Genomic DNA, 14,385 nt, shown 5'->3' on the forward strand with positions numbered 1-14,385 from the left:
GCGGTTTCTAATATACCGCGTCTCGCGATATCGAGCGTTAAATTTCGTCTCTTTTGAATATCATTAAATATCGCGATTGAATTAATTGGCAGATTTGTCTTTTCATAATTCCCTCGATCGCCATCTGATACGCTAATTTCACAATGCAGTGCTCATATCGCCAAGTGCGCCTCGCGATTATTCATATAAAGTATTAAAACATAAAAATGATCGACGATCGTTGTTGTCGATAAACTTTGACTCTTTGTTGTCGCTGAAACAAGATAATTAAAAACATATCGTATATGTAACTTGACAAAAAAAAGGCAACATGGCCGGTAGTCATCATCGAACGATTCATTGCACACAAATATTGTACACTCTGTCGATTAACTTCTATCTGTTAATTACTTCTATCGGTACAACATTCGCCCAGCATCGTTTGATTAAATAATATGCGAAATAATTATAAAGATAAGATGTTAAATCGTGTCGTTATTTTGATCGCGCAGGGCGAGAATACGATTTGTGAGGTTGTACATCGCGTTTGTACTTTGTGGTCGGTTTCACACTTACTTTTTCCAGTCTTCCCGCCTCATCAGATCTCATAGCATTCCTTTTTCGAGAGTTGTCACTCGTCGTGTTTGTCACATTTCTCGATATTTTACGCAGAGCGGCATATTCACATATTGTGCAGTCCTTCTTGTGCGCGAAATTTCGAAAGGAGAAGGTAAGGCTAGGTGACATTGGTTGCGTTCAGAAAACAAAGCGCTCAGTGAGCGCTTAGTAACTATTGGTCCTTACTGTTAGATCCTTACATTCAGACCAATAACGTTGACGAATTACTCAACCGTTGTGTAACCGTTGTGTTTTCTGAACGCAGCCATTGTATACGTTGAAGATGGCTGAAAATGTCGCGCATCAGTCCGATATGTTCTCGAAGAGAGGGACGATGCTGTAGATATGTGCACGTGAGACAGTGCGAAACGTTCGTTTCGTCTTACATAGTCAAAATCCGCATTTACGATGTCAGATGAGTCCGAGTATGACGTGGAGCCGGAGGAGTTTGATATCTACAAGAGGAAGTATCAATTGCTGTTAGAAAGATGCGAGATTTTACAGCAGGTCAACAATTCTGTTCCTACCCATGAAAAATCACCGTAGCGTATCTAATAGGATGATTATCTCAAAACTATTGTTTCTTCCAACTATAGGAGAATGAACGATTGGTCTATAGAATTCAGAAAGTGAGGAAGCTTCTGCGACGCACGAGAAAAGAGAAAAAGTTAGTTTCTAGGTTAAGACGGTTTGCTCACTGACCTGAAATACGCGTAGGTTTTGATTTAAATTTGTAATATTGATAAATAGATTTCTGATCGATCGATTGGACCAACATGGAGATCGCTGGCGCGAAGTACCAATGGGTGTCCTTGAGGAAAATAGTGTATTCCAAACAATTCCAAAATCAGAGAAAGGTGGGAAAGGTGCTTCTCATAATGCCAAAGAGGAAAAACCCAAGAAAGGGACCAAGAGAAAAGGTGCAAAAGCTGATCCAAATGCGCCAAAACGACCTGCTAATCCCTTTTTCCAGTTTTGTCAGGAACAAAGGCCACGTGTAATGGAACGTTTGGCCGGAGAGCCGGAACCTAGTAAACAAGAATTAACTAGACAACTTGCAACCACATGGAAATCTCTTAGTTCTGAGGATAAAAAAGTACAAAATCTCCTGATATTATTTATAATAGAATTAACTTTTATAATCACCTCAAGCATCCAATATACCTACAATATATATATATATTTTTTTTTTCTTTCAGGTATATTACAATATGTACGAAAGATCCAAAGAAAAGTATGTCGCTGAGATGCAAATATACAACAAGAAAACTGAAGATGCACCTTATCAGGTGCCTTTAAATATCACATAATACTTAATTGTGACAATATCCATTCATTACAAGATAAGTAATTTATGGTTGTACTTTTTAACATGTAGAAGCAGGTTATTGTATGTACATTAATGTTTATAACTTATGTAGAAAGTATATACCAAATATTGTATAATTTTTTCTTACATATGTGAATATGGAACAACACTTTTAGCCCATGTATCTCTTAAACCAGAGCTGGCCACGATCTGCACATTTCAGGTGAAATTCAGTAGGTGACGCTTACCCTGCCCCTCGCACCACTCCGCGCTCAGCGGCCGGGGTGACGATCGCGGTATACTCAGGCCTGTCGCTATATAAGAAATCAGCTGAGGCGTCACATTATCATTAAAATTGGTTCCTCGTTTAATAATTTAACGTTTATCGTTTAATAACTTTAAAATATATATGCTTACATGTTTAATACATACATATGTATATATGCATACGTACATATATAATGCATAAATATATATATTTTAACGTGATTATTAAACGAGGAAACAATTTTAATGATAATGTGACGCCCCAGCTGATTTCTTATAGAGCGACAGGCCTGAGTGTACCGCGACTGTCGCCCCGACTGTTGAACGCGGAGCGGTGCGAGGGGGACGGTAGGCGTCACCTACTGAATTTCGCCCGAAATGTACAGATCGTGGCCAGCTCTGTCTTAAACCATATTTCAGAGTTATATTGAACAAATCTAAATAATCTATAACCAAATTATGGAAGATATTCTGTTTTATTGAAAATTAAAGTCTAAAAGTGTCCTTTTCACATCTTAGCTGCTTCATTGTTTGAATATGATCATTTTGTTTCGTATATTTCATAACAGACGGTTCATGTACTCTCATAAACGGATTCGTCAATTTCTCATCTTTAATTGTACTTGGCACAGTTGGAAGACAATTAGAGCTTTGCTTAATTGCCCAATCGCTTTTTTCTTTAATCGCCATATTGTTAGGTTCCACTTGCAAACCAAATCTCAGATTAAGCGCTGTATACTCGTGTCCGCAATACACTTCCTACAAGATATAAAAGTTATTTGTTATAGAAATAAAATTACATTTTAAAAAGTAACCCCATATTTTTATGATTAGAATTAAGTAACTTACTGTTTCCTCTGGTAAAGAGCCTAGAACTTCAATAAGTGCCTTGTACATTTCATCAGCAGTACCCTCGAAAAATCGTCCACAACCTCCAATAAAGAGAGTGTCCCCTGCAACAAAAAATTTAATATTTAATGTGAATTGCTTTATTTTCATATTTAATATTTTTATATTTCCTGATTATATATTTAGCTTTACCTGTGAACACAGCTGGAGTGTGTCCTCCCGTAACATAATAACAGATATGGCCACGTGTATGACATGGTGTTGACAGACACTTTACAGATAAATTACCAATATTGAATGTATCGTTATGAGTAACTTTCTGATTAATAGCTTGTATTCTGTCATCTCCACCATATACCATAAGATCAGCAAATATTTTCAGTAATTTTGCATTTCCACCAGCATGATCCCAATGATGATGAGTAGTTAAGACTTTTGTCAGTTTTACGTTAGTTTGTTTCACAGTATCAGTTACAAGTTTTGTATCAACAGGATCCACAATGGCAGCCTCTTGTGTTGCTTCATCCACAATCTTGCAAAATTGTAAGAAATAAATTAAGAAAATTATGCATAAGTTTTATAAAAAGTTTATTTTATTGATCAATAATCAATATTATATAGCACACATAATTTATATTGTTTCTATGACTATCTTTGATAAACGTTATACAAGTTTATACCATCATTTTCAAATATTGAACAAACATAGAGGTTATTCAAACTTGAGTAATAACCTATAAATGTTACGATAAAAAATACATACCAGATACATGTAATTATCTTGAAGCACTGGTAATATATGAATTTTCATGTTTCCACGATCCATCGTTGCGTTCTCCACGTGAGGTCCACTTCTATTGAGAGACATGCTTTGTACTGTAATATAGAAATATAAATATAGGAAACAGACAACATATATGTAAGATGTAATTTATGCAGATTAAATCTCATGTGATTGAAGTATTGCTTATCACTTGCGTGCGGTATGAAAATTTACTCTAGATTAACAAAAGAATGGTCGAATAGATGAATAGAAAGAATGGTCACGTCGCCACGTAAGAACTATGTACAAAGCGCAAGCAGACGAATGTAAAAAAAGATACCCCTAAAGTATATGGACGTGAGTTTGCTTTCAAGCCACGTTGGGCATAGACGAAGTGCGGCTTGACGGAGCATAACGGCCGAAGTCTTCTACGTGGCACTTGATTTTTTGTGTGCGATTTATTTTTTGTGCGTCTCAAACTTACTATCCACCTGACTTTTTCCGGTCACTATTAAGAGAAAGACGAATGTACTGGTGGCAGTGACGTATACTTGCCTGATAATATGCCAGTGTGGTATTATAAAAAAAACTTATAAAAATAATCGAGTCGTTCAAAAGGTCTGTTCTTTCCTCTGCAACGCTGCATTAGTCAGGGGTTATAAACCAGCACTAGTGCCAGGGGGTACAAACTCCCTTCTTAGAAACAGAGCGACGGGTTTTTGAAGTGCCACCATGATACGTACCGGAACTGGTGGAACTAAAATGGGTCACGTGATACAGAGTGGGGATACGCGCTACATTGAAATCCAGTACACAGATATATAAATATAAGGCCTGTTCTTTTTCGCTGCACTCATTGAATAAAGAATACCAGGAAGGAGCATGTTGCGATATATCGTAGGCTATCGAAAAGCTAGACTATAGAGATTAGTTTAGTTTTATGACGTCACAAGACAAGAACGTCATAAAATTAAACCGCAGGAAGCCATGTCTGGCGGTATTATTGAAACATGTTGGAAATGTGTAGCAAAGAAATATTTCCTTCAGGTGAGTAATAGAAAATTTATATTTGTATTATTGTTCATAATTTTAATAGTAAGAAATATATAAACTTATTGTTTTTAATAAATAAAAAGTTTGAATGTAATGAGTAACACACGTTTGACTGTAAATTTTAGACTTTTGTAAGTTATGAATTGAATACATATTGAAAAAGAAAGTCATATACCTACTGAAAATCTACTAACATATTAACAATAACATAACATCAATGATATAATGCTCCATTCAATAATATAAAATATAATCTAGACAGATTTCCTAAGAACATGCCGAAAATATTTTGAGACCATTCAACATCCTAAGAATATCACCAGGACATCTCTTGAAGATTTTATGCTGTGTGTGTTTTAACAATTAAATTGTTGAATGGGAAATTGTAAGATTAAGATGTTACTGTTAACTAGATATATTTAATTCATAACATTGGGATTGCTAACATTGGTATTGCTAATATTGAATATTCATAGATATATATATATATATGTGTGTATATATATATAAAATTTATATATATATGTATATAAAAATATTTACATCATAAATGTAAAGCAACAGTCAATTGTAAGAAAACTCTTGTAAAAAGATTTTTTCGATAAGGAATGGATCAACATATATAATATTTGTATATATTTATTTATATGTAAAATATAATAAATGTATTTTGTACATAATACAGTATATAATAAATATATAATACTTGTATGTAATGAATGTACAGTATATAATAAACGTATATGTAACATAAATGCATAATACTTGATTGAACTGCGTACAATATATCCCTTATGGAAATATAATCCCAATATAATCCCTTACGGAAAAAACACTAAGATATTGAGTGTTAACACTCAATTGTTTAAATTTATTCTCAAATGTAGATATTTATATTCAAATTAGAATGTATATGTTCATATTTGAGAATTTTGAGAATTAATTCGAACAATAGAATGTAAACACTCAATATAGTTCAGTGTTTATCTGTATAAATATATAATACTTGATTCGACAAAGTATACTTAATTAAAAGTCATACATTTCACTCAATTAAAGTATATCATTATAATTTATGTCCTCTAATAATTACTTAAAAAAGGATTACTTACTTTTATTTATTTTGTTTTACTTTAAACATTGAGATAGAAGGAACCACTGGCACAATATGTCTTCTTGCTACCTTGATTACCTCTGAATAAATGTCATCATTCTTGCAGGCACTTGGTAAGTTGACTTGATGTAGTTAATGACAGGAATTTAACATTAACATGTGTCCAGTTTTACTGTAGAATGTGCAGATTGATTTAAGATGAGGAAAATAATTTATAACAGTCTATATATATATATATATATATATATATATATATATATATATATGTATACATATTATATATATAACTATTTATTGTCCTTTAAATAAGACTAGTTTGTTATAAAATGTTCGAACATAACTTTCATTATTTCCGTGTATTGCACTTTTAGAAATATGGTGCGTCCTCAATTTATAAAACTCAGCAACAATTTTTGTAATTAAATTAATAACATGCTCTTCGAAAGTAGTTTGATCATGATTCATTGATAACTCTAAAAAGATTTGCTTATCTAAAAATTTATTTAGAATGTCTTGTTCCAAACTTTCTTTCAGCGATGTTGCTAATAACCCAGATAGCCAAGCCTGCTAATGTCAGGTTTTGCTAAATGTGTGCCGCAAGTCATGCTGTTATAATTGTAGTATTAGTAAAGCATGATCAATGTCAGACGATGTACGCAAAAGTGAAACAGAAATATAACAGGAAATGCATCATGATATGAAAGCAAAATTACCGCAAAAATTAGGTACAATATGTCAGCATAGCAAGATAAAAATTTAAGCACTGTATGCTGACATAGTATGTCCAATAGCAGCAGCACAAAATTGAATATAGAATGACCTTACATCGTGCGAACAGCAAGCAGTTAGAAATCAAGCTGAATGGGTAATATTTTGTGACAGGAGAAATAAGGCAGAAGTCGATCACGACGCGTCGTTCGAACGTAACAGCAGAAACACTGCAGAAATTGTTCACGACGTGCAGTTCAAACACGACGACAGAAACACGGCAGAAATCGTTTACGACGTGCCGTTGAAACACAACGGCAGAAACAGGGCAAAAATCGAACGACGTGCCATTTGAAAGTAACAGCAGAAATGCAGCAGAAATAGGGCACGAAATTTTGCTTTTTAGCGGTGCCTCCTTCACGATCTATATATATATACTTACACACACACACACACACACGCACACACGCACGCGCACACACATACACACACACACACACACACAATTCATTTGGTGGATTATTTTAGAGTAGGTATTATAAAGATTTACAATAAATTTGTATAAAGCAATTTATTTTGTACACGGTGTTTCATCAACATACAGTTCAGTACGACGGATGGACAATCCATCGTATTGAACTGTATATCGACGAATCACCCTGTATGTGTAAAAGTAGCATAACTTATTTTATATGTTGTAAAATTTTACAAAGTTTATTATATAATATAGCTAATATAATATTACAATCTAGTATAATTTTACTATGTTTACTATGTTTACTATATATCTAGGTAAATGCTATCTAATTACGTGCTTGCGACAGGGTATGTACATAAAATGTTATTAAAATTTACTTTGATGTTTCTTTTCTCCTATCTCTCTCTCTCTCTCTTTACTTAAAAAATCATATTTATAAAAAACATTCTCTTCAGATGTCATCTTCAGATAAAGATCCGTATGATCTTCCATTATATATCATGAGAGAATATACAGTTAAAAGTGGAAGATCTGGTATAAAAAATAGAAAAACAAAAATAGAGAGATGGTAAAGAGAATATTAAAACAAATATAAAAAGTCTTTCAAAACATTGACAGAGAAAAATTAAAACTTTCATGTTATTAATTACATAAAAAAGTAAAAAAAATCTTGACGTGCTTGATGCTTCTTTATTCTATGCATTTAATAAACAAAAAAAGGGGAAGAATAGGAATATTTAAAAACTTAAAATTTTTGTAACTGAAAACGAATCAGAAGAAGTTGTGCCTGACAAAATCGAAAACATCTGATAAGAACTGAAATAAAAAATATGAGCAAAATAAACGTTGTTCAGGCACGTAATTAGATAAATCTTATGCTAAACTTATTCTATCCTGTATATTTATATATATCCTATATATCCTATATATATATATATTTTTTTTTATACCAGATCTTCCACTTTTAACTGTATATTCTTTCATGATATATAATGAAAGATCATGCGGATCTTTATCTGAAGATGACATTATCTGAAAAGAATGTTTTTTATAAATATGATTTTTTAAGTAAAGAGAGAGATATATATAGAGTAAAGATTTTTGAAGTAAAGAGAGAGAGATATATATATAGAGTAAAGATATATATATATATATATTTACATATGCATGCATGTAATACTTATGTTATATATACTTATTTTCTCTCTTTTAGGTCCATGACTCCACATCTTGCAAGAAGTGTCATCTAGCGTATATGAAAAATACACTTTAACATAAAGATATAATATAATCAGTGATATATAATAAAACAGGCACTTTCATTTAATTTTGCTATTCTGTTCAAGTCTATTTAAAATATCATTTTTATCTGTCTATTCAATTCTTATGCGGTAAAAAAGAATTCTGTCGTATATATATTAAGTAATATTCTTGTGCTGTGAAACCAAATTATGAAACGTAAGAACGCTTACTCTCCACTTAACAAGGTGTAACAGAGAAATAAAAATAATTTTAGATGAATAATTTCAGACCCAAACAGTACAGCAGAATTAGGAATTAAGTAGTAGAAAAAGTAATAATAATTTCCCAGATAGAAAACATACGTCATTTTAACGTTATTTTTTATCATGCTTTGGTCATTTTTTGGTCCAAACTGACCAGATTTGAACGTCAAAGTGAGTATGCTTGCTAACTTATTGGGTTATTGACATAATGAGGAAATTATCTAAATAAAATGTAAACACGTACTTAATTGTTTTCATTAGGCGCTTCTATAGCTTCATCCTGCGGTTCGCCCTGCTCGTCATCCCATAACCTGCGGGCCATACGTCGCTCACGTGGCTCGCGGATATTCATCCTATGGCGTTGTTTTGCCGCCCGCAAAGCGTCGCGCATACACATCTGGAACTCCGTCCGGCTAGGTTTATTGAAGTGGCGATTATTGCTAACAGCGTCTGGGTAAAATAATATACATTTCATTTTTTCTTAAATTAAACGTATTATCGTGCATTTATCATAATTTGTGTTTGTAAAGTGACTTTCCTCAGGACGAGCAATTTCAAATTCAAATTTATAATGTAATATGTAAGCGTTACCATAAAAAAAAACTGCAGTGCTAGAGAAGAAGTTTTTGATATCAATATTACAATTATATATGCATACAGTCGTGGGCGATAAGGTTGTTTGTTTTTTTTGTTTTTTGATGCAGTTTGGAACACAGCTGATAATCCAATCAAACAACTCAAATAGTAAACATATGTACATTTTGACATCAAAATTTGGTCAGATCAGACCAAAACATGACCGACGAATGACCAACATGACGTGTGCCCGCTGCTTGAGATTTCTTATTGCACAATTCGGCTACGCTCCGAACTGCTTCGAAAAAAAGCAGTCCACTTTACATATACAGGATGTCCCATTTTAACGTCCCACTCCAAATAACTCTTCAGTATTGAAGTTTCAAGGAAAATAATCCAAATAAAAGTTGATTTAAGTGAGCTATCTTATGATGACCTTGACTTTGACCTCTATTTTCAAGGTCATTTGGAGGTCAACTTGCGTTTTTTAAATGGGAACTCTTATTTTTTATTACACTGTTTTCTTCTACTAGTTAATTTGAACAACTTTTGTCTGAAACATTTTTTTATTTGTCTAATATTTTTTGAGACATTTGAGGAAAACTTGATAACTTTTTTCAATATTTAACTTACGATATCTCGCTAATTATTTGTCGGAAGAAAAAGTGGTACTAGACTTTCATGCTTTATTTTGTCTCAAGAATATATTGTTATAATAGCGCCCTGATTTTTGTTAATTCGATGATTTTGAAATTTCCAATAATCAGTAAGTTAACAAAAGTCAAGGCGCTATTGTAACAATATATTCTTGAGACTAAATAAAGCAAGAAAGTCTAGTACCACTTTTTTTCCGACAAGTAGTTAGCGACATATCATAAGTTAAATATTGAAAAAGTTATCAAGTTTTCCTCAAATATCTCAAAAAATATTTGACAAATAAAAAATGTTTCAGACAAAAGTTGTTCAAATTAATTAGTAGAAAAAACAATGTAATAAAAAATAAGGGTTCCCATTTAAAAAAACGCAAGTTGACTTTCAAATGACCTTGAAAATAGAGGTCAAGGTCAAAGTCAAAGTCATCATAAGGTAGCTCACTTAAATCCCTACAACTTCTATTCAGATCATTTTCCTTGAAACTTCAATACTGAAGAGTTATTTGGGATGGGACATTAAAATGGGACACCCTGTATACGAGTGTAAAGAATTAATTTTTTTATGGTATGCATGTAGTTGCTTAAATTTGAATTTAAAATTTCTTGCTTTCTTCACAATGATTTTACGAGGTCAAGTATGATTTTTATAATTAAGCAATATGACTTTTGCTACGATACTCGAAAGTAAAAAGGTTGGAATACTTTTGTCGATGATTTTTTCCAGCAATCACAATGTAACATGTAACATACCTGTTAATTGTAATTTCCTACTCAACAATGTAACTATACAGGGTGTCCGGGAAATGTTGGAAACGATAAATTATGAAGATTTATTTATCAGGTCAAGCTGAGAAGAAAAGTTATATACCATTTGGCAAACATCGCAACAGTTATCAAGTTATTAATGATTGAAGATGGCTACATTTGGAGACTTTTTTAATTAATTATTAATTTGGTCATTTGCGCATTTATTAGAAAAATGGTAAGGATCTTATTGTTCCGAATAAACCTAATATACAATTATATATTGGCTATTGTATACCTAACGATAAATTCACGATCCAGGGTTCAAAGTTCAATATATTCATATCTATCGCTAGGCAAAGTAGTCGTTATATAATTGTAGATTAGGTCATTCTGAATAATAAAGTCCTCTATTATTTTACAAATAAGTACGCAAATAATCAAGTTATTAATTTAAAAACTTCTAAATGTGGTCACTTTTAATCATTAATAACTTGATAACTATTGTGAGTTTTGCAAAATGATACATGACTTTTCTCCTCAGTTTTACCTGATAAATCTTCACAATTTTTCGTTTTCAAAAGTTCCGGGCCACTCTGTATAACGCGTGTGTTATACGACATTTACATTTTTTAATAGGACACGAACAGTTACGTTACATTCGAATAAACACGTGTATCTAAAAGATATCTTAGAGATATCTTTAAAATATCTTTTAGACACTTATATCTAAAAGACCTCTTAAAAAACTCTTTTAGACATTTTTTTAGACACGCATATTTATTGGGATGTTATTTTATGTTTGTTGGGTTTGAACAAATTCCGGCATCCAATAGGAGTTTGTCTGGTAAAGAATCAGTCAGAAACGAATTGTTCTATTGGATACCAAGATTTCTTTCAAACTGCATAAAAGAAGGGGAATGGTAACCTTTTTGTTTTTGAGTATACATCAAAATTACATTATTACCAGTGTAATGAATGCTATAAAATATAGCCGAGTCTACAATAGGTGTAATAAGTCTGAAAAGTCATAAGAAATTTATTGACTTATTCTTAATTATGCTCCTCATATTCGACTGTTAATTTCTTGCGGCTTAAGACTTACTACTACATATCGTAAATTCGGTTTAATACAATGCGTGTTAAATAAAAAGAATAATTGTATCAATCAGAGAAATAGTAAAATATGAAATAGCTTTTTCATCTTATTTTAGCAATCAATTCTTTTGATTGCGTTGACTAACATGACGTCAAAAATGCTTTTCCACTTTTAAGCAACGAATCGCAATGTTAATGTATGTAATGTATGTCGAATAGGTCAACGCAATCAAGAATTGATTACTGAAGCCATAAACCAAAGTTATATCATATTTTGTTGCTTTTTCTAGTTGACTACTATTTTGTATTTTCTGTCGTGCGTAAATAATACTTACCGTAAATTGCCAGTACTATACGCTGTTTGTACAGTGCTCGTTGACGGCCTTCCTCACGGCCAAACCATGTGAACGCGGTTGCCACACTGTCCTTTATAGCTTCTTTGAAACACAGGTTCACCGACTCTTTGACGTTGAATCCTCCTATGTATTCCAAATATTCCACCTGTATAAAAAAGACACAAGAAAGATAAATATATGTTATTGTTTATTTAAATTTACCTGCAACATAACTATTAGTTACAATTTCCCACTCAATAATGTAACTGTTACATAAAAAACGCGTCATATTGCATTTGCATTATTGAGTGAAAAATAATAACTAATGGTTAGGTTATATAATGTTTTCTGGGATAAGACAATAACTATATAATTTTTTCTTTATCTTACCACTTGTTTATACGTGTCTTCGTTTGCCGACTCAAAATCCAACATCTCTGCCTCGGTAGAAATGGGCAAGCAAGTTGGTTTCTCCAACGCACGGCGTCGATTCTGATTATTTTGCATGGATCTTAAAATACGCTCCATCGTATTGTTTAATTTCCTGAACACAATACATGCATTAATTTACACACGTGTACAAATATACGCACGGCTATGCATTAACATATTGTAATCAGACATCAGACATCAGTTGGAAATAGATTAAAAAAGTGTGCGATAGAACCGGTATGCTGTCGACAGTGCGTAAGAACTAATTTAATAACAGTATATAAATATCATACCATCAGCCAGATGTACGTTTAATAGAGCGTACCGGCTCTATCGCCCTCTTTTTTAGACTTTGGAAATTTACGTCGTTTACCACTGACATTCCCAAGCGCTTGTTAGCCATCGTATGTATCGTATCGAGTATGGTAAATATGGTAGTGCCGTATGCCGTTACGCCGGTCTGGCGATAAGAACAGGATGATGTAGGAAATAACACAACGTCGCATAATACCAAAATACCTTTTATTATTACGATTGATTATATAATCAAACAATGAAGCGGATTTTAACACCATGAAACGTTGTGTTACTTACTATACCATCCGGTTTTTACTGCCAGACCGGCGCGGCGGCATATGACACTGCCATAGTAGGCGCTTGACAGCTAACGAGCGCTTGAAGTGGAGAAGCTAATCAGATAAGTGGCGCAAATTTCTGAAGTCTAGTTATAATATTTCACTCGCCTCAATTCTGCCTGTACGTGGTCAAGCCGATTGTGAATTTTCCTGTATAAGAAAGATTATAATTAAATTAAAATACTTATCACAGTTACGTTACTTTATTCGCATATAGATTTATTTACAAAATTTCTTTCAATAACCGATACACTCACCGATTTTCCGTTCTATCGCCTTTATCGTCCTGCATCTCTTGACCTTCAGCATTGCGACATTCATCCCAACTTTGATCCTGAAACTTTCGAACAGCATTAGTTTTTGTATGGATATTTATTTGATTATTACTAAGTATAGGTAAGGATGTTACAGGTTGATGTTCTATGTATGTAGAGGGTGTAATGTGGGATAATTCTGGGTATGATTTTGCACGTGTTTGTAATTGCATGTATTCATTTTGTCTTTGTGGCGATGTGTAAAGTGTGAATATAGGTGTAATGTCTTTATGAATATTTTCTGAAGAATTTTCTTCTAAAATTCTTCTCAACTCCCTGATATCTTCCTCCACAGCCATGTTTCTCTCAAAAATTTTTCTTGAAGTTGTGGCAGCTTCATCAAAAGAGGTCGTCTGGTATCTCTGCGGTTTTGTTATTTGTCGTTTTGGGCGATCCATCTGCGAAAATTTTTTATATAATATATATTTACACAAATATATATATATATATAGGTAGTATGAAATATTATATAATAGCTAAATGACTTTCTCTAGCATCTGCAATACATGCACATTAATATAATAAGCATTTTTTATCTCCATACACGATAGCTCATGCATATGTGCGTGCATAATCTTTCTTGTATAGATAATGGAAATGCTTATTACGTGTATGTACATGCGTTAGTTGCTAGTCCTTAGAGTAAACAGTAACATTTCAGACATGGAATATGTATATATATGGAGAGACATATAGGTGCATATGTTCTCCATGTACCTTATCTTCTTGCATGCGTAGCGTACTACTCCTCGATGCTAAATTCTTTTTAAATTGCGTATGATACGCAACGTCGCAACTTTCTACGCGCCTGTGTATAAATTATCAGCTATTTCAAAATATAATTAATGCACAGAAACACGCATACACGCACGCATATTCAATACAACCCGGGGCAAACACAATGTTACATACAATGTTACGTACATATTAGTTATAATTTCCTACTCGACAATGC

The 14,385-nt window shown here is 32.8% G+C and overlaps 3 protein-coding genes across 7 annotated transcripts; 1 reads left to right on the forward strand and 2 right to left on the reverse strand.

Annotated features, from left to right (window-relative positions):
• Positions 1-836: 836 nt before the first annotated feature.
• LOC112590566 (high mobility group B protein 6-like) lies at positions 837-2,241 on the forward strand. The gene is made up of 4 exons (XM_025307518.1): positions 837-1,104; positions 1,194-1,264; positions 1,348-1,693; positions 1,797-2,241. The coding sequence occupies exons 1-4, from the start codon at positions 1,006-1,008 to the stop codon at positions 1,905-1,907; spliced, it is 627 nt and encodes a 208-aa protein (XP_025163303.1). The 5' UTR covers positions 837-1,005; the 3' UTR covers positions 1,908-2,241.
• Positions 2,242-2,659: 418 nt separating this feature from the next.
• LOC105188217 (hydroxyacylglutathione hydrolase, mitochondrial) lies at positions 2,660-4,518 on the reverse strand. Of its 4 annotated transcripts, none has more exons than XM_025307558.1 (5): positions 4,341-4,518; positions 3,786-3,898; positions 3,215-3,554; positions 3,023-3,126; positions 2,660-2,932 (listed from the first exon to the last, which is right to left on the reverse strand). In XM_025307558.1, the coding sequence occupies exons 2-5, from the start codon at positions 3,888-3,890 to the stop codon at positions 2,660-2,662; spliced, it is 822 nt and encodes a 273-aa protein (XP_025163343.1). In that variant the 5' UTR covers positions 3,891-3,898; positions 4,341-4,518. The 4 variants fall into 4 exon arrangements, with proteins under 4 accessions (XP_025163343.1, XP_025163342.1, XP_025163344.1 ...); XM_025307557.1 differs by lacking the exon at positions 4,341-4,518 and adding an exon at positions 4,126-4,334; XM_025307559.1 differs by lacking the exon at positions 4,341-4,518 and adding an exon at positions 4,020-4,119.
• A 3,695-nt stretch (positions 4,519-8,213) lies between these two features.
• Positions 8,214-13,837, reverse strand: LOC105180638 (uncharacterized). 2 transcript variants are annotated; one of them, XM_025307554.1, is made up of 6 exons: positions 13,374-13,837; positions 13,225-13,266; positions 12,440-12,593; positions 12,050-12,215; positions 8,888-9,093; positions 8,214-8,384 (listed from the first exon to the last, which is right to left on the reverse strand). In XM_025307554.1, the coding sequence occupies exons 1-5, from the start codon at positions 13,826-13,828 to the stop codon at positions 8,888-8,890; spliced, it is 1,023 nt and encodes a 340-aa protein (XP_025163339.1). In that variant the 5' UTR covers positions 13,829-13,837; the 3' UTR covers positions 8,214-8,384. The 2 variants fall into 2 exon arrangements, with proteins under 2 accessions (XP_025163339.1, XP_025163340.1); XM_025307555.1 differs by having other exon boundaries at positions 8,311-8,405.
• Positions 13,838-14,385: the final 548 nt, after the last annotated feature.

This window comes from Harpegnathos saltator, unplaced genomic scaffold (assembly GCF_003227715.2).
Source record: "Harpegnathos saltator strain DR-91 unplaced genomic scaffold, Hsal_v8.6 scaffold9, whole genome shotgun sequence".
Lineage (NCBI taxonomy): Eukaryota > Metazoa > Arthropoda > Insecta > Hymenoptera > Formicidae > Harpegnathos > Harpegnathos saltator.